The 20,096-nt window shown below is 55.8% G+C and overlaps 1 protein-coding gene across 1 annotated transcript in view; it reads right to left on the reverse strand.

Moving 5' to 3' along the window:
* SLC29A3 (solute carrier family 29 member 3) overlaps positions 1-19,184 on the reverse strand; it is a 39,236-nt gene extending 20,052 nt beyond the window's left edge. The window contains exons 1-2 of the mRNA XM_079793531.1: positions 19,132-19,184; positions 15,187-15,485 (exon numbers count right to left, since the gene is read on the reverse strand). Of these exons, the coding sequence (XP_079649657.1) occupies positions 15,187-15,485; position 19,132 (300 nt within the window). The 5' untranslated portion in view covers positions 19,133-19,184. The remainder of the gene's footprint in view (positions 1-15,186; positions 15,486-19,131) is intronic.
* Between the last annotated feature and the right edge of the window lie 912 nt (positions 19,185-20,096).

Below are 20,096 nucleotides of genomic sequence, written 5' to 3' on the forward strand. Positions count from 1 at the left end.
CTGCAGCTGGCATTTCCCGCCTGGGTTCATCGGCTTTGCTTCTAGGAGTGCTGGGGCTACCTTCTCCCATCTCACTCTAGGAAAGAGAAAGACATTTGAATTCTGGTTCAAACGCATTGCAAGTAGAATGGGAAGAGTCCTGCTCCCTCCGGAGCAACCCGCAATCGTCATCCCACAGAGTGATTTTAGGGAACGCGATGCTTTGGGGTAACTGATGCCACAGTTCACCTCCGCTGGGCCCGACACCTGAGCACTCCCTCAAAGGCTCTGCTGTTCTTTACCCACCAGGTGCCCTGCAACCTGGTTGATGAACATGGCTCTACCTCCAGGGGTGAACCAAGGACCCCGAAGGCCAGCTGTGGCCCCGGAGGAGTGGAGGGCAATGGTACTGGGTGACCTCCTACGACAGCAACCACAGGGGGCACCATCCGTGGACTGTAAGACAGGGGAGCCCCTCAGAGTTGTGCAACATGGCAGCCCTGGGGTCGGGGTGGGTCTTGCGTAATTGCAGGTGAAGGACGGTGTGTGACTCAGCAAGAAGGCAGGGCTGGCCGGTGGGCGGATGCCGCAGGCAGGACACCAGGCAGGACACTATCAGATAATGAGGCCTCCCGAGCAGGCTGCCCTGCCTCAGCGGGTAGGACACCCAGAGGCTGGGAACCTCCTGGCCCTCAGTCTGGCTGGGAGGCCACCGTCCATCCAGATCGCTATCACTTCCTGTTTTAACGCATCCTTGTGTGCACTGAGCTGGTGTTGGGTGTGTAAAATAGAAAGCACAAGGTGCCCGATGCCCTCAGGGAGCGTGTGGTCGGTGTAATCCTAGGCTGTATCGTGGTGGATAGGGGTGCAGCGGGTGCAGCAGGAGGGGGCGGGGCTGGGCGCTTCCCCAGGCATTCCCTGAAAGGCTGGGGGAAGTTTGCCAGACAGATCTGGGAGGTGGGTGCTAGCGGAGGGGGGAACAGCACAGGCAGAGGCATGGAGAGATGTCTGTCACTTAGGACTCCAACCCAAGTTTTTTTGGAGTAAACCCCGAGGCTTTCCTCAGCATCGGGAGGAATCTGCTGAGCGCAGAGCAAACTGCTCTGCTGTCTCCAAACACACTGGGACGGAGGCAGAAATGAGCCACATCGCCCACCTCGCCCCTCAGGGTGCTAATGAGAGAGAGCCCATCAGTCACCATTCTGAATTCTCCGACCCCCTGGGGAGCAAGGCCCAGCTCTGAGGAACAGAGAAAACTGCTCCCGGAAAGTCTCATCCAACCTCCCTGCCCTTCACTAGTCAGTTCCCCTGCACCGGCAGTTACCTGGGGCTCCGAGGGCTCGGCGCTTGGCCTCCTGGAGCAGTAATAGCAGAGGTCACTCACCCTCGGCACCCGCCAGGTAACAGCCCCGCAGAGTGCCAGGTCACTGATATTTGAACAAAACCGCTTCCATGGGGCCTGACCAGACCCCAGTGCCTTTGCTCTTAACACAGCCTGTGAGAACAAGGCAGAGCGGGGAATGCTCCCACTTTACAGATAGGAAGCCCGAGGCTGAAAGAGGTGGGTGATTGCACAGAGGTGCAGATCTGGCGAGTGCTGGGGGCAGGACCTTCTGATGCAGGACAAGAGGAGGGGGGAGATGAGAAGGGAGGTACTTATTACTCCACAAACCGCCCTAGCTGAGTCTGCCGGCCTCAGAGGCACACAAGCCCAAACACTGTCCCTGGGATTGCAGGGTGTCCCTGGGATGACCAGTGGCCAGGACTACCAGTCCGCGTGCCTTCCCTGCAGCGAGCAGGGACCAGCCTGAAGGTTCCATCCGAGTGGCCCCTTCCCCCTGCCCAGCCAGTAGGTGCAGGGGACCTGCCCAAGCCAGCAAATGATGGGGTTTCCCTCCCCTGTCTGTTAACTCTTTCTTCCCCTTAAAACCCACTGTCCACTCTCCTGGGCATTTCCACAGGCCCTGGATCTCAGTGGTGTTAAAAAGAAAGAGATTACGAGAAAAGCGCTCACTCTGTCAGCCACCAAAATGGATGGACACGGTCCGCTGATAAGCACAGACCGTGTTAAAGAGGATATTATAGCTGGGAAGCACCGGGCAGGCTCCCAGCCTCTCCCCTCGCTGCGCAAACCCAGCAAAGCCCCACCGCCCGCAGGGTGGGGGTGGGGCTCAGAACCCAGCCTATGGCCCAGCCGGTGTGGCTCAGTGGTTGAGCGTCCACCTCTGAACCAGGGGGTCACAGGTCGATTCCCGGTCAGGGCACATGCCTGGGTTTCAGGCTCGATCCCATGTGGGGCGTGCAGGAGGCAGCTGATCAATGATTCTCTCTCATCATTGATGTTTCTATCTCTCTCTCTCTCCCTGTACCTTCCTCTCTATATATTTTAAAGACCAGCCTATGGACAGACCCTGGCCCAGAGGGGCCTGGTCCGAGAGGGCCCCCAGGTACCAGCTCAGCAGGGAGGAGCCACTTGTGCCTGGGCACAGGGCACTTGATCCCTTGCCATGGAGAGGAGGACACTCATTTTCACTGGTTCCACTCTGGCCCAGTCTGTGAACACCGGGAAGGGGGAGAGAGGCTCTTCAAACACAATTTAAAAGCCCACGGAGCCAGCTGGCCAGATGTGAGGCCCACTTTATGATGGGGAACGCTTCCTCTCCGCCGCCACGCTGAGAGGCTCCGTGCTAAGCGTCTCTTCTGGAAGAATTTAATTCTGGGCTCAGAGTCCAGGTAAAGAGGCTTCTTGGGGCAGGGAGGCCCCGGAATGAGCCCGTTTATCTCTGGCAGGCCCTGGTTAAGCTCCCCCCCCCCCCCCCGAATGCCACTTGGGCACTTTGAAATAAGTGCGGCAAATTAGTCACGAGCTGCGGCAGGCTCACTTGGCGCAGGGCTTCGCGAGGCAGCTTTGTGCGGCCCCCACCTCCAGAGCGAGGCGGCAGAGGCAGCGGGCCTCCTGCGGGGCGGGGCGAGGAAAAGCGATTCCAGCCTGGGGGTGGCAGCTCGAGGCAGCAAAGCGTTACCTGGATCACAGGGGCGTGAAATTAGTAGCAGCGAGCAGGCTGGAGCCAAGAATTGCTGGCCACGGCGAAGTTGCGGCCTGGGATGCTGCAGGGGAAGCTGAAGCCATTCCTGGGTAGGCCAAGGAGTGAGCAGAGGGCAGGTGTCCCCACAAGGGGTGGGGTGACATCCTATCTGCACGTTCCAAGGCCCCGTATGGGGCACTGGCCCGGGGAAGCTAATGGTGTGTGCCCCGGGGCCTGGGTGAGCGAAGAGGACTGGCTGGGCGGGGAGGAAGGGGCAGGGCCTGTTCCAAGGGCCAGACGGCCAGAGGAGCGAGGGAGACAGGAATCCACATCAACCGAGGTGTGAGGGAGCGGCCAGGGCAGACGAAAGCTGGGGCAGAATGAGGCGGGTGAGCCCTGGAAAGATGCTGGCCAGAGACCCAGCCACTCCAAGGCTGGACCCCCCGTCAGTCCCCTGATGTTGGCCTCTCAGGCCACCTCCGGGCCTGGGCTCCGGGGGGAGGAGGGGTGACTATCCATCTTGCTCTGTAATGGCTGGGAGGCCCTCCCCAGCTGCAACCCCTTTTCCTATCTCCTTGGGAATCCTCGCCAGAGGACAAGCAGCGTCCCCAGGTTTTCTGGAATGCGCCTCCCTCTGTGTAAGGATTTCTGGGGTACACCTCCTCTCCTCTCAGCAACAAGGTGCGCGGCCTACAGCCTAAAACGCCTTCTCGGAGACTCGCACCAGGAACCCTCACCTTCCTTGCCTGCATTTTCTCTCCCTCACTGCTGGTCCTTCCTCCTTTTCTGGCTAAAAGGCTCCCTCAGGTCTCCCTCGGGCTAAGGAAAAACCCTCCCGGACTTTTCGGTCTCTAGCCACCAGCCCCTCCTCCCCTCCACTCCAACCCCCTAAAAAGGCAGCGCACAGCACCCCCTGGAGGGAAGATTCGTGCTGCCGATGAGGAAACTGAGGCTCGGGAGAAGTCAGGCACTTGCTCAAAGTCGCACAGCTCAAATTCAGCCCTCTGTCCCCAGAGCTTGTGCCCTACCCTTCACCGTGCATGGCCTCTCTATTCTATGTCTTTAAAAGAGCACACCTGCAGCCTCCGTGGAAAATGATTGGAGGGGGTGCCTGGGAGCCAGTGGCCAGGGAGGCTGCAGCCAGGACGGTGGCTGTGGAGCCGAGAGTTGGACGGACTTGAGCCATTTCAGGGGGAGAATTGACAGGACTTGCTAACGAATTGAATGTGGGATGGAAGGACAGAGAAATAAAGGGTAACCCTCACTTTCAGGCTTGACCACCTTGGAGTAAGTAGGGAGTGCCGTTGACTGGGCAGGGACGGGAGTCTGCTCCGGTGCATGCCGGGCAAATAATGACCCACGATGAGATCCCAAACCCCTGACGGCGGGACCACAGTGGCGTATAATCCTGGGAAGAGGTTCTTCCTCCTGTGCCCTCTGTCCCCCCAGCCCCGCACCGATGCGACGTGCCCTCCACAAGCACTTAGAGTGAAGCCATCCTTCTGCACGTACTCGTTGAGCTCAGTCGGTATTCCAGGCACAGGGGGTGTAGTCCACGTTCCCGCTTGCCTGGAACTGACGTTTGGCCAAGGAGACAGGCGGCAAATGCATACACAAGTAAACAGATAATGTGGCGGGCAGGGGCAAGTGTCGGGAAGAGAAATAAGCAGGGCAGGTACCTATCACAGGCCTCAGAGCACGAGGGGAGGACCGCCGGGAGTCCGGGGATCGGCAGCCGCTGCCCCGGGCCAGCGCTGCAGCTCTGTGACTTGTCTGTGGCGGCTTTCACTCCACAAGGGCAGAATCAAGTCGCTGCGAGAGATCCCATGGCCCACAAGCCTAAAATATTTACCACTTGGCCCTTCGCAGAAAAAGTGCGCCACCTGGGTCTAGTTTCTTAAGTAAAGAAATGGAAACCCAAGACACCCAGCAAATTTGAAACCAAGTCAGAAACAGCCCAGCTCTCCTGAAGCCCAGACCTTTCTCCACGCGGGGTGAGCTCGGAAGATGGAAACATCATTTCTGTCCACCCTTCCACCCCTCCTCTGTCCACCCTGTGCCGGGCTCCCAACAAGGGCCAAGCTGGCCTCTGACTTTTATCCCTTCTGTTCTCGCTGTGCACCCTCAGCTGGAACCTTAGCAGGCAGAAAAGTGTCTCAGAAACAGACGGAGGGAAGGGTCAGAGACAGAGGGAGCCCGGGAAACCCACGCACAGGGACCCCGACCTCTGAGGGGTGAGAGCTGCTTTGCGGTTCGGTTCCTGCTGATGCGTGGGCAGCCTGTCCTTCCTCCTCTGCAGGCTGACCATGTGGCAGGGCAAGCAGGAAGTGGCCTTCCAGGAAACTCCCCACCTACCGCACAGCCCGCGCCTGCCCGGGGCAGCTTCTGCAGCTCCCAGTGGGTGCCCTGAGTCAGTGTCCCAAGGCTGACCGTGGGGGATAGGGACCATGCTCTGTGGCACGTGGGAAAGAGGAGGTGGTCCGGGGGTGCTCCGGCTGCTCTCTGCAGAAGGAACCCAGGAGAACCACCAAAAAAAACGGGTCCTTAGTAGACAGAGCGACACTTCCTCACAGACATCACTTCTCCCATCTGGGGAGGCTGTTTGTCTTTGGAGGTTCACGTGGGTTGAAATCCACAAAACCACGTTGGCTGCTACAGGCCTTGAGTGCACGCATACACACACACACACACACACCCCACAAATACACACATGCACAGAGCACCCCCAAGAGGCCAGCAAGGGTCCCCTCAGACCCCTCCCAGACAATGATCCCTGTAACGAAGGCGCCCGCCACAGACTCCAATTTGGTTCTGCTCTCTGGGTAGTCGCAATGATCAATCACGTTAAGGAGACACTTGAGCACTTAAGGCCCAGGCCATGTTCTAATTTGTCCAGGAAATCGCCTCTGGATTCTAAGGACGAGTGTGGGAGGAAATAAAATCGAAGTCAGAGGGGGAGCGATCGATAGCCCAGGAGGGCCAGGGAGCCAGGCACAGGTGGGGAGACCGGGCCACGAGCACACGGGGAGAAAATAAAAAGAGAATTTGAGAAGTCTGAGGCCACCAACGACATGAGTGACAGCGCTTCAAGTCGGGTTTTTTCTCTGCCTCTGCAGGACGCAGCGAGAGCTAAAAACAGAAGAAAAAGCCATCACAGGTATATTTATTGGGAATGGCATGCTGGCTGGGTCTGCATTTAGAATCAGAGGGTGGACAAGGGAATTAAAAAAAAGAAATCACTCATTTTTGGTTCTAATTTTTAAAAATGATTTAGAGCTGCCATCCAAACTTGCCTAAGCCACTGGACGGCTGGCAGCCACTCACCCACGCCCTGTGCAGGAAGCCCAGAGACCCATTCCCTAGGCCCGTGGTCGGCAAACCGCGGCTCGCAAGCCACATGCGGCTCTTTGGCCCCTTGAGTGTGGCTCTTCCACAAAATACCACGGCCTGGGTGAGTCTATTTTGAAGAAGTGGCGTTAGAAGAAGTTTAAGTTTAAAAAATTTGGCTCTCAAAAGAAATTTCAATCGTTGTACTGTTGATATTTGGCTCTGTCGACTGATGAGTTTGCCGACCACTGCCCTAGACCAACCTGCCACCTCCTTTTCTGGGACAACGGGGCTCAAGCAAAACCCTGCATTAGCATGTTTCCATGGGGAGGAGGGGTGCTTCACTGAGCACCGTTCTTTGGAACTCTGCTCTTCAGCAGCAGCTTGCCTAACGGAGTCTGTGCCTCTTTCTGGAGTGACACGCGGAGCGCCATGATCCACCCACATCCAGAAGGGTGCGTGCTTCTCACCGAACAGCAAGCGGCACCCAGGAAGCGGCTCCCAGATACCTGCCCTTCTGCCAGCCAGCCAGTGCACAGGCCCACCTGGGGAGAAGGAGCCAGCAGGGAGGGGTCCAGGAACCTGGGTGTTGGCCAAACGCCCCAGGAAACCCAATGCCAATTTGGATGCCCCTGGGCTGCAGCCCCCATTCTTGCCTTCATGGCTCTGTGGAGTGAGGGCAAAATACATCCTCGTGGCTGTGAGGTTAGAGGCAAACAGGTAGAGCGGGATTTTTCAAATTGTAGATTGCAACCCACTAAAGGACATGAAATTCACTTAACAGGTCAGGACCAGAATCGGATTTCATTTCATCTTCGGCTGCCTCCTCTCCTATTCCTAAAGATGAACTGTCCGCATGCTTTGCTGGGACCCCCTCCTGTGCACCTGGGCCCAGGCCCTCTGTCTGCTCAGGGACCTCCCTCAGCTGTGCGTCCTCCTCTCCCTCAGCACCTGTGTCTCCCTCTCCACTGGACCATTCACATGAACACACAAATTGGCTGCTACTTCTCTATCAACGAACAAAACCAGAAAATCGGTGCCTTTCCTGACCACACTTTCCCTATAATTCCCGCCTCATTTCTAGAATGAGAGAGTTTTAAAAGCAAAACTCCTAGAGACAGTTCTCCAGGTTTGCTGACTCTGATGTCCCCTCTCCCACCCCTCCCCCACAGCCAGGGGTCCAGCTTCTGCGTCCCCCCCCCCCCCATGGGGCTGTCCCCAAGGCCACCAAGGACCTACTACACAAGGTTAAATCCAAAGGCAGACTCTCCACCCTCAGCCTGGGTGGCTTACAAGCCAATGAATAGTATAAGATTGCACAGATGATCACTTGCTCCTCCTTGAAATCTACAATCAGTTTTTTTCAAAGTGTAGATGCCGCTTCATGAAGCTGTTGTTTCCATTATGGACATGTAGGGCCTGCACATGTCATCGAGGGAACAGGTGCATTGTGGTCAAAAGAAGTCTGAAAACACATGAACGCTCCGACATGGAGCACAGGGTCCAGAGAATGGACCACGTGGGCGCAGGTGGCCCCGTGTGAGTCCCTGTTGTCACTTGCTTTGTGTCTGGGACAAACCACTTCCATTTTTTGAGCCTTGGTTTCCTGCTCTGTAAAATGGGTAAAATAATAACTGTCCTTGGGGCTTAGTAAGGACCAAAAGAGATCATGAAAATAAAGCCTCTGGCCTAGCTGGTGTAGCTCAGTGGTTGAGCATTGACCTATGAACCAGGAGGTACGTTCAAGGTACATGCCCAGGTTGCAGGCTCGATCCCCAGTTGGAGGTGTGCAGGAGGCAGCTGATCAATGATTCTCATCTTTGATGTTTCTCTCCCTCTCCCTTCCTCTCTGAAATCAATAAAAATATCTATATAATAAAAGCCTAAGCAATGGTTACAGTGGAACGACCAGAAACACCAGTCGCTATGATGTGCACTGACCACCAGGGGTAGACACTCAATGCAGGAACTGCCCCTGGTGGTCAATGTGCTTCCACGGGGGAGTGCTGCTCAGCCAGAAGCCGGGTTCATGGCTGGTGAGCACAGGGTGGTGGTAAGAGCCTCTCCCGCCTCTGCAGCAGCGCTAAGGAGCAGCAAGCCAAGCGTTAAGGAGCAGCAAGCAGGTGGGTGGTAAGAAGCAAGGAGTTCCAGACTGTGAGAGGGCGCAGGCTGGGCTGAGGGACCTCCAACCCGCCCCCCCCCCCCCCCCCCCCCAGTGCACGAGTTTCATGCACTGGACCTCTAGTATTTAAAATAAAGCCTCTGGCACACAGTGGGTTGCTTAACACATTCTGTGGAATTAAAGAAAGAACCAGAACCCTTAGCACAGTGGCCAGCACATGGTAAGGCAGTGAATGTTATTAGGACTCTGCACAGTCCTCATCCAGCAGCTACCTCGTAAGAGATGAGCAATAAGTATCAGAACCTCCCTCCCAGCGACTGGAGCTCTGCAAGTGCGCCAGGGGACGTCTGTGCAAGAGGCCCAGGGGCCACAGAGCCCGGCCCCAAGCCACACAGCGGTGAGGACACTGCTCGGACAGGAGCTGAAAGAAGTCCTTCTGTCGCCACCCGGGCTCCTCCCAGCTACCCTGTGGTCCCGTGAGACAGACAGACCCAGCTTTCTCCCAGGTACGGAGCTTTTCAAAAGTAAATTACCCATCACTCCTCAACTCCTGGAGCAGGTCCCAGTCCCCCACCGGATCCAGCAGAGAGGCACCGGCTGGCCCTGGGTGACAGCAGCTCAGAGGAGCAGGGGCCAGGACACCTCTCCAGAGGGTTTTCCTCTCCTGTTCCCGTGGCTTCACTTTCTCTTGCTTGTGTCACCCCAGGGGCCAGGACATCCACCTCCGGGCCCAGTCGGCCCTGCTGCTCCTTTTCCGGGGGTCTGGTGAACAGGGAGGGAGAGGGAGTGGCTCTGGAGCCCCCAGCTGCCACCAAAGGGACCACTGACCCAGAGGAAGGGCCATCGAGCCTCCACTCACTGACGTTTGTAAGGGTCCCAGTGAGGAGCCCGTACTCTGATGTAGGCTAGGCCCGGGAAAGCCATTCCTTGACCTTCCAGCAGGGAGACTGCTCTCATTCTCCGAGGAGGAAACACTCCTGCCTCCGCCAGCTTAGGAACGGGCGCTGCGGGAGGTTCTCCGAGGGCTCCCCTAGGTCTCTCGGAAGCAGCCTACGCCGGTTCCGTGGGCGCTCTGGTGGAGGCAGAGAACAACTGTAACCTTTCACCTGAGCCTGTGGCTGCAGGTCAGCCTCACTGGAAAGTCTTAAAATGCTCATGCCTCTCCGTAGACTGCACCAGAACTGGGTGGGTGATGAGGCTTTCAAAGCTCCCAGGTGATCTTAGTGTGCAGCCAGAGCTGAGACCATCAGAGTGGAGGAAGAAGCCAGAGAGCATGCTGGGTACCGCTTGCTAGCAAATGACCTTGGGTTGGTGGTCTAAAATCTGTGAGTCCCAGTTTCTCCATCTAGAAATTGGGGAAGACCACACCTAACTCACCAGCTCATCCTGGAGTTAGGATGGCAGGTCCAGTGGGGGGTGGACATGGGCTGCATGGCAGGGGCTTTGTGTTGAGCAGGTCATTGTCAAGACCGCTGATCATCTGTCCTCCAGTTTCCTCTTCTCCAAACTAGTTCATCCTGGTTTCTTTCAACCCCTCCTCCCTGAATTGGAATGTCTGTTCTTAGTCGTAAGAATGGCTCCCTAGTCATGCTATCTTGCTTCTTTGAGGGGCTGAGGGGTTGGGCCAGCACCCGGGTGCTGCAAAGGAAGGTAAGCCCCCACCTGCTGCACCGGGCCAACCTGGGTCCCTTCCCCATTGTAAGAACTCCTTTGGGGATGGCCACTGTGACCCCCAGATCTTCTTCTACGCTTTGCAGAGCCATGCCATCCTTATCTTGGATTGGGGTGATGGGGCTTTCCTCCCCAGCCATAGAATAACTAGCACGGCCAATGTGTACTGTGTGCCGCACACACACTGTGCTAGCTGTTCCAGGGCCACAGGCATGTACGGCGAGAGAGCTGTACTCACGCGCCCCAAAGAGCGAGCAGTTTGGTGGCGGAGGCATCCTCACTGTGAAACAGGTACTGTCTTCATGGACAATCACACTTCCTGCCTCACGGGGGTGCCGCGGGTGAGACGAGATCATCCAGGCAAAGCTCGGAGAGCAATGGCCCCCCGCAGCAAGTGCTCAGCACCACGAGTTGTGTGGTGAGAACCTAAAGGGGAAGTACTGTGGCTCTGGGGTTCCAGAGGGGAGCCCCTAACTCAGAGGGTAGCAGCAGTGGAGGCTCCCAGGAGTAAGAGAGGCATCTGCCCCCTGCCCTGGGCTGGGCTTTTGGGGCCCGCTCTGGCCGTGAGGGGAACGGGACAGCAGTAGATTGCCAAGCCTGGGCTCTGGCCCTGCTGACACCAAGTGGGATTGTGGGTCCCACCCACGACCTGGCCACGTCCGGCAGCCCCTCCGAGAGGAGCCCTGGCAGGCTGAGGTGCACAGGAAGAACATGTGGGGGGGGGGGGGAGAAGGGGAGCCATGGAGGCCTCGTGGTGGAGGTCTCACGGCAGGGAAAGTCCAGGAAAAGGAGCGGTCACTCTCCTCTCTGGGGCAGAAAGGAGGCAGTCCAGCTGACGGTCCCTGCCCAGGGGCAGCCGTACAGGCCTGCGGGAGAGGCCAAGGGGAAGGCAGAGACCCCAGGATCAGGGATAGCTTACGAACCTGGGGGTGGGAAGGGTGGTGGGAGGGATCAGGGATGCTGGCAGCCTGGAAACTGGGTTGAGAATCCAGGGGCAGAGCCAAGGCACCTGGGCTGCCCGGGCCAAGGGAGCCTCTCCACACGGAGAAAGAGTGTTGGGCAGAGTCGGGGTGTGTGTGTGTGTGGGGGGGGGGCAGGGGGGCGGGGCTGGTCTCCAGGACAGGCCCCTGTGCACCACTCTCTGAGCATGACCAGCTTTGTAATCACCTCTCCACCTAAAGCTCCGTGAAGCTCCCTACAGCCCTGCCTGGCTGTGTGACCTGGGGCAGGTTACTAAACCTCTCTGAGCTCTGGCTCTGTGTCTGAAAAGAACGGAGTTAATTAGAGACACTGCATTTAATACCCCTGCCAGCACGGTGAGCACAGAGTTGGGGCTCAGAGATGGAGGTTGTCCTGGCTCCCTGCACCATTTTTTCATGTCAATTCTTCCTTATTTATGCTCTAATTTTTTTTTTTTAGCTCTGGGTCCACGGGCCTGTGGTGGGTTCATTCGAAGTTCTTATCCCAGAGAACAGAGACAAAGGGGCAATTGCTAAACCATTCCCCAAACTGTTCCCGGCAGCAGAAAATGAGCCTGGGATGGCGGGTGACCTTGAAAATGACATAATTTGGGAGGAGGGACCCTGTGCAAACATTGCTACTGAGTCAAACTCACCAGCCGATGGTATCCATCCCTGGGAAATATTAAAAGGAAAGGACAGAAAAACAACAACACCCAGACCCACAGCTAACTGAGTTGCAGGTGGCGGCGGGAGGCAGACCCATTTGACTCTGGCCCCTCCTTCCCCCAAAGTGGCCCTCAGGTGACCGAGCAGACCAGCCGCCTCTCGCAGGGAGATCGGGAAGAGAGGAGGGAAGAATTGGGGAGGTGGGCGGCAGGAATAGGGAATTAGGCAAAGAGAAATGGCCTACAAAATGCAGCAACGCCCCAGCATGCCTGTTTCCCAAACCCGGACCATGAATCGAGGGGTGACAGGTCTCTCATCTCTGATGCCAAGAGCCAGGAGCTCTGGGCAGCCGCAGGTACTACATTTGCACCTGCCAGCACTTGGAAAGAGGCAATAAAGCATCGTAGCAGGGCCTGGCATGCTAAGTGCCTGCAGCTGGGATGGGATCGCCTTGCAGCGAGAACAGCTCAAGGCAGACGCCTACTGTGCAGCCCCGTCCGTGATTGGGGGCTGGGCCGGGTTCCCAGAGGCCCGCCAGCACACCCTCTCCTGCTCTGGGGCAGCCTGCTCCCGGGGGCTGGGACAGGGACAGGACCGGGACACGTGTAAACTGGGTCTGGGGCCACCCTAGGCTGGTGCCGGCCCAGCCAGACCGGGACCTTCTGGAGGAAGCCTAAGCGGCTGGGTGATTTACCGAGGCCAGCAGAAAGCTGGGTGCTTGAGTCACTGGTAAATAAAAGTGGATCATAAAGCACCCGGGTAAGCCAGACATCTGGAAATACACCGGGGCCGCATCCCCCGGATGATAATAACGATAATAATGTTTATGCAGCCCTTGCAGCACCGTGCCAGCCCCGTTCTAAGTGCTTTGTGTGCAGAGTAATTTACTTAATCCTCACAACAACCCCAAGAATGCTGCTAGCGTTCTCCTCCTGTTCCATACCAGGAAGACGAGGCAGCGCAGGGAGGCCAGAGCTACCTGAGGCGGAGCGGGAGCCGGTGCCGTCTGCTTCCAGGAGCCATGCCCTCGCCAGTGCTTCTCCAACCCTACTGTGCCCGCCAGCTACCGATCTGGCGGGGCCTGAGACTCTGCATCACCAACAAGCTCCAGGCACGTCTGCCCCTAGGAACACCCTGGAGGAGGAGGCTCTAACCACCACACTATGCTCCCAGGACACCTCTGCGCTGCTCTGGTCCCTGGAGGCAGCTATGAATTGCTCAGTTAACAGCAGCAGGCCCTCACAAGGGGCCAGAATTAAGGGACCTAATTCAATCCTAATTTCTGGGGTGGATTTTTTGAAAGCTCCCTAGGTCATTCTGATGTGATTTTTTTGAAAGCTCCCTGGGTCATTCTGATGTGATTTTTTTGAAAGCTCCCTGGGTCATTCTGATGTGAAACCCTGGCAGGATCCTCAAAACAGACAACAGGGAAACCTCAGTCACCGTGTCCCATTCAGTCCGACAAAACTGGGGCAAGTTCCCAGGGGTTAGGTCAGGGAGGTCAAAGGTGCTTTCAGGAAGGGGAGGTGAGCCACCTCCTGGGCCAGTTGAGGGGTATGACTAAGGTCTGCTAGGGTACCCTCTTCTTGTCTCCTGGGGCACCCCTAGAGGAGAGGGGCAGCTAGCAACCCCCAGCCAGGCATGCCTTCAGAGGCCCCCGCGTCCCCATCCATGAACTTTCAAGAGAGAGCAGACACTGACCTAGATCAGTTGAGGCTCCTGACAAAGATGATCCAAACCTCTGAGCTCAATTCCTGACTAGGCCTCCACCTTGCCCCCAACCACACCCACACCCCAGGCTGCCCAGCCATCTTAGCAAGAATCCTGCTAAGTCAGTTTATTGAAAATCCCCACCCTTGATATCTGATCCCCCTTGATATTTGATCAAGTTCCTCATCCCATACCTTGCGTATATGCCCTTACCCTGCTTTTTAGCAAGAATGCCCCCACCCTTGGTGGCCCCTCTTAGTAATTTTCCATCCACTGACCCCCTCACTCCACTCTTTGGCTATAAATCCCCACTTGTCCTTGAGTAATAGGTGCTGAGCCTGATCTCTCTCTTATTGCAATAGTCTTCAGTAAAGCCTCAAGTGGCAGAATAATTTTTTCTTTAATACCCCTCCAGCCCAAGGGAAAAGTCACCCCACAAAGTGAGCCGCTAGCCAAACAGAATTTAGACTCCTCGTGCTGACATTCAAGGCCCAGGCAATGACCTCAAGCCTTATTTCTCTCTTACGGCAAAATCAGGTGCTTTACTGCTCCTCGTGTGCGCCTGACCTTTCTCCCATCCTGCCTTTGCCCAGGCTTTTTCTTCCACCTGGAATGTCTCCTCCCCATTCTTCTAATCCACCTGCTCTGATTCACAGCATTCGCTCTTTTTAACTTTTTAAAATATATTTTTATTTATTTCAGAGATCAAGGGAGAGGGAGAGATAGAAACATCAGTGATGAGAGAGAATCATTGATTGGCTGCCTCCTGCACCCCCACTACTGGGGATTGAGCCTGCAACCTGAGCGTGTGCCCTTGACTGAAATTGAACCCAGGACCCTTCAGTCCAGACTGAAACTCTATCCACTAAGCCAAACTGGCTAGGGCACAGCAATCTCTCTTGGTGATGAGACTACTTATCCCTGAGTCTGCATTTTCCCCGTCTTCCATAACTATCCAACCACCCATTTTAGCTGGTCACATGGGTCTGGGGGGGGGGGGGGGAGAAATACTACATCTCCCAGCCTCCTTTGCAGCTCATGAGGTCACATGACCAAGTTCTGACCAATGAGTTCAATGTGACCAAAAGCAAGTGTGTTCTTTGCTGGAGTTTCCTTATGCCTCTCCTTCTCTTCTTCCTATTTGATGTAATGGCTGAATTCCAACAGCCATCCTGGACTGTGAAGTAATATTGAACATAGAAGCTACACATGGTGAAACAACTAGGTTCCTGACAACATGGAACATCATACCAGGGTTGAGCTGGCCCCTCCAGACTTGAACAGGAAAGAAAAATTACCTTCCATCTTGCTTAGACACTACGCTTTTGGAATTTTCTATAACTCACAGCTGAACTTAATGCTACTAGATCCACCCTTTCAAAGCTCTGTAGGCATGGACTCTGGATTCTTGGGTTTACCACACTATACTACAGAGAATCGTCATTTTCATCTTCCAAAATTAAATAGTAAGACATCTGAAGACTGGGACTGTGTCTTATACATTTGCATCTTCTCCTGTCCCATGAAGCAGGAGGCCTCATACACAACACAAAGCATGTCTGAAGATTGAATTGAATTCTTTCTACTCTACTCCGCATGGCTTCCTAATTCGTATATCCTCAGCAGGCCACAAACCTTCCCAGTATGGCGCACCCAAGGAAAGCTGCCCTTCCCCCCATCCAGGCAGAGTGCACCCCCCCTCCCAGGAGGAACATGCCCTTACCAGGATGTCCGAGTCCTCAGGTTTCTCCCCTGGGGCTGGGCTGGAGCAGTTTCGGAGTTTGAATACCCAGTAGTCCTTGGCAGTGACAAAGAAGTTCCATGGCAGGAGGCCGCCAATGCCCAGGCTGAAGAAGATGATGTAGGCACCGTTGAAGCGGTCCTCGGGCCTTGGCAGGCTGGGTGGTGAGCGGTCCAGCCGCTTCTCAAACAGTGCTTCCTGGTCCGAACACAGAGAGCTGCTTGCGGTTCTATAGGTGGAGTTTGAACTCTGATGGATGTTATCCTCTGAGACAAAGGCCACTGTTGAAACAGAGAGAGAAACAGAGACAGGGCAGGTGATCAGAAGCTAAAGCTGGGTGCCCAGCTGGAGTGCCTCAGTGGTTGGGTGTTGACCTGTGAACCAGGAGGTCACGTTCAATTATTGGTCAGGGCACATGCCCATGTTGTGGGTTTGATCCCCAGTGGGGGGGCGATTATCTCTCATTATTGATGTTTCTATCTCTCTCCTGTCCTCTCTGAAATCAATAAAAATATTTTTTTTAAAAAAGCTAAAATTGGGGACTCACCCATCCTACTAAGCTGAACATATGCCCATCTTGGGGTCTATGGAGTCACCAAAGCATGGTTAGAGAGCTTCAGGTTTAAGGATCAGGGTGAAAGACAAGATGTCAGAACTGTAAGTGACCTCAGGTGTCACCTCCCACCCCATGCAGGGAAACACAGGTAGCAAACAAGTGTGTGGCTGGCAGGGAGTAAGGCAATATGGCATAGTGGGGCCTGTGGCAGTCAATCCAGAAGGATAAACCTGGTCTCAAGGTAGTCACGTTTCTATGCAGCCGTAAAAAAGGAATTAGGACCCTTGGCAGGCAAAGAATGCTCTCTCAACTCTTTTCAACTTTAAGAGAGAAAGGAGGAGAGTGTGTAGAATATGCTACTATTTGTGCAAAATAGCAAGGCTGGCTAGGTGGAGACTGTACACACATATGTCTGGAGAGATACCAAGTAATTTCCAACCGTGTTGCCTCTGAGGAGGGATGGGGATTGGGAAGGAGGGGACTTCACCTCATACTCTTTTGTGTCTTTTGAATTTTGAAGTATGTAAATGTATTAGCTGCTCAAAATAAAATTATAAATAAATAAAAGTATTCAAATTAAACAGCTTTTTTTTAAGCCCATGTTGTCTAGAGCTGCCTTCAGAAGCCAGTTTGAGACATATGAGTCCCCTCCCTCACTTCATTTGTCCAAAGAGTGGAATGTCACAGGCCAGGTAAGCGAACAAGCCTGGGTTTGCAGCTCCTGCCTGGGCCCCCACCTCTCCTCATCGCATCCCACCAGGAGACAGCCACTCCCTATCTGGGTAGTGCCAGAGGCAAAGGGAGGGTTCTAGGTTGGCAGCAACTATTGCCTACATGGCCTTGGGCAAGTCACCTGTTTCTGAGCCTCAATATCCCCATCAGCAAACCTAGGTTTGTTTGTTTTTTTAATGTATTTTATTGTTTTTTTACAGAGAGGAAGGGAGAGGGCTAGAGAGTTAGAAACATCGATGAGAAACATCGATCAGCTGCCTCCTGCACACCTCCTATTGAGGATGTGCCTGTAACCAAGGTACATGATCTTGACCGAAATCAAGCCTGGGACCTTTCGGTCTGCAGGCCGACGCTCTATCCACTGAGCCAAACCGGTTAGGGCCTAGGTTTGTTTTTGTGGGGGGTTTTTGTAGGTTTTTTTTTTTAAAAAAACCTACGCCTTTTTATAATGGCGATGTAACCACAACTGCTAGCAAAGCCTGGCCCACGGTGGCAGCTGTTGGACAAAACATCAGCATGTTGCCTGCCATCATGGGCTTGTCACCTGGCTGGCTGGCTGCTGAATTTGACTGCAAGGTAGCAAGCCTAGTCTGTGCTCTAGGTAGCACCTGGGATGTGGCAGCAGCTTGACAAATGGAAAATGCTTCCATAAAGCTGAGGACGGGGCACCCTAGTCCCTGTGCAGGAGCTTCCCCCCTCCCCAATAAATCAATAAAGGAATGTGCCTCGGCTCACATGGGAGGCTGAGCCTTAACTCGGAGCATCAAGCCAGGCAGAACGGGGCCTTTCTTCCCTGGTGAGATGGGAACGCCCTATCGCACAGGCACGAGGCTTATCCGTTACTGCGAGAGCCTCACAACATTCCTCGGAATTAGGTAGCACAGCAATTACTGTCTACTTTTTTTTTTTTTTCAGACACAAAGGATGAGGCCTTAAACACACTTGATTTGTCCCACATTCAAACAAGTAAGAACTCCCAGTAGTTAAAATGAAACCCGGTACTCATGCACGCTAAGGTCTGTGTCTAGCACTTGCGCCTGACAACAGCCTAATAATAAGGTAGGTACTACTCTAAGGCCCTTTTAACAGCTGAAGCCTGAGGCTCAGAAAGGTTAAGCAATTTGCTGAAGGCCACACAGCTACCAAATGACAAGAGTGAGGCTACACAGCCAAGCAGTCTGAGGCCCACGGGGACTCCTTGGCCGCCCTGAGAGCAGGCTGTTTGGCAAGGTGAACCAGTGTCTGCAGGCTCCAGGAACCATGGACAGAGGGGCCTCCTCCAGGAAGGCCTCGGGCAAGCGAGCTGTGAGCACAGCGTTCCGGGGCACCTTCCTCAATGTTTGCTGAATGAATGTGCTCGGTGTGGCCAGGATATTCTCGCTGAGGCTGCATGTACCGGGAGCAGGCAGGCAGGATGCTTGCTGCCTGCGGGACACCGGCATTCCAGTCAGCACGGCTATTTTAAACTCTCCTGGCTGAGCGGAGCCTCCTCCCAGCCTTGATTCACAGGGCACCCAGCACTAACAAACTAACCAGACAGTGCTGGCCCGCGCACACACACCCACACACTCACACTCACTTTCTAAATTAGCGTTCAAAAATTATGGCTCATGCAGGACAGTGGACAAAGGGCAAGTGGTTCTTCCCAGATGTTCCAGCTACAAGGGTGGGTGCAGGGCCAAGAGCAGGGCTATTGGGCCCACACTCTCCGGGGCCTCTTCTCAGCTCCAGGTTTCTATTTGTCCAGGGCCATTCAGCCTTGACCGAGTTTCTGAAGAGCTGGGAATTTTCTCAAACCCGGGTCACAGGCCGGGGCACTGGAGTGAGCAGTCTCATTACTGTTTATAAAAGCGAGCGGCTGGCTTTTAGATTGAAAAGGAAAAGGAGGAGCTGGCTGTCTGGCGTGTCCCTCCAGCACCCACAGGAGCTGGCCACACCCGGTCCTGCTCTCTTCTGGGTGTCCCGGACAAGGGGCAGCCCCTGTACAAAGAAGCAGACACTTGTGGGGCCTGGGGCCACTGCAGACCGCCCTCTGGACCTGGTGCTGGTTGCGAGGAGGGTTCTGACACTGGCTGAGTCAGTCTCCCCTCTGGGCCCCCTTTTCCCCATCTGTGAAGTGGGGCCGGGGCTGGTGAGGCTAACCTACTGGGAACGCACGGCTGGGGAACACCAGGCGCCACCCAGAGGCCGCGGGAGGACTGGCCTCGGCGCTGAGGACACGCCCAGGCCCGGGCTCCCCAGTTTGGAGCAAGTCAACCAGCTCACTTGGGGCTGAGTTGTCCATCTCCTCCCACCCCCTCGCAAAAAAACACACACATCCAGACGGTGAGGTGCAGTCTCAGGAAATGCACGAGGAGGAGGAGGGGGAGAGTCTGGAGGAGAAAGAAGACAGACCCAGAGCGAAGGGCAGTGAGAGGAGTGGGAGCAGCGGGGAGAGCGGGCGGAGGCGCAGGGACGCTGGGGAGGGGGCAATGGCGGGACCCGTGCAGCGGGAGGGGCGGGAGGGTCCCGAGCTCCGGTGGAGCAGCCTCCGGCCCGGCCCGTGGGGGCGGGCGCCGAGCGCGGGAGCCCGGGGGGCGACCGGGACCCTGAAGAGCTGGTCGGGGGCCAGGCCCGCCCGACCTCCGGCCCGCACTTACTGTCGCCACCGCGCCGCCGCCGCCGCCGCCGCCGCTGCCTCCCGGGCCGCCCGGGCCACTGCGAGGCGGGGCGTCTCTGGGCCCCAGGCCGGGCTCCGCCCCCGCCCCGCCCCGCCCCGCCCCGCCGCCCGCGCTTCCCGGTTTGCAAACCGCCCTTTCATCCTCCCGGCCCGTTCACAGGCGGGGACCAGGCGCCGGGCTCTGGGACTGCCCCGCGGCGCTGCAGCGCGTCCCTCCTCCACCCGCCGCGGACCCTTCGGCTCCCCTGCCCCTCCGCCTCCCCCAGACCCGCCGAGCACCCCCTCTGATTGCAGTCCCCACTCCTCCCTCAGGGACCCCAGTGCCAGGCCTCCTGTGTGCCAGGCCTGATCGCGGTCACACTGAGGCAGGGGGGCCGCCGGGACAGCCCTCAGGACCACCCCACCCACCCACCCACCCCACCAGGCCTCCCAGGAGCCGCCAGACCTCCCCGTCTAAATCACAGACCAAGCAGGCCTCGTGTTTTCCTGAGTTCTATAGGCCATTCTAGCACATTTTTGAAACAGAAGATGGGTGGGGGTTGTGGGAACTCCCAACTCTGTAGCCTAGCTATAGTTTTAAGAAATATTAAGCATGCTCTGTTAAGCGTGACTGTTTTGTTCTGACTAAAGAAAGGACATTCTAACCTGACTGGGAGCTGTATGCCCCTGGGACCTGGGAGTCAACCTGGGAGTGTGGTCCATCAGAGAGATTAACCTTGTTTCCCAACAATGGAGCCCCACCTGCATTGCCTGTGAAGTGTAACCATTGTACCCATTCTTATTCATTTTACCTGCTTCCCCCTGTAATCTTTGTCCTACCCAATACAAGCTGCTGGCTTTGGGGGTGGGGGGTGGGGGTGGGGGCTGCAGAGCAGATTTTCCTGGATGACCTGCTGCTCTCCTATACTGCCAGCATTATATTTTAAAAGTATATTTTTATTTATT

This window comes from Cnephaeus nilssonii, assembly GCF_951640355.1.
Source record: "Cnephaeus nilssonii genome assembly, chromosome: 16".
NCBI lineage: Eukaryota > Metazoa > Chordata > Mammalia > Chiroptera > Vespertilionidae > Cnephaeus > Cnephaeus nilssonii.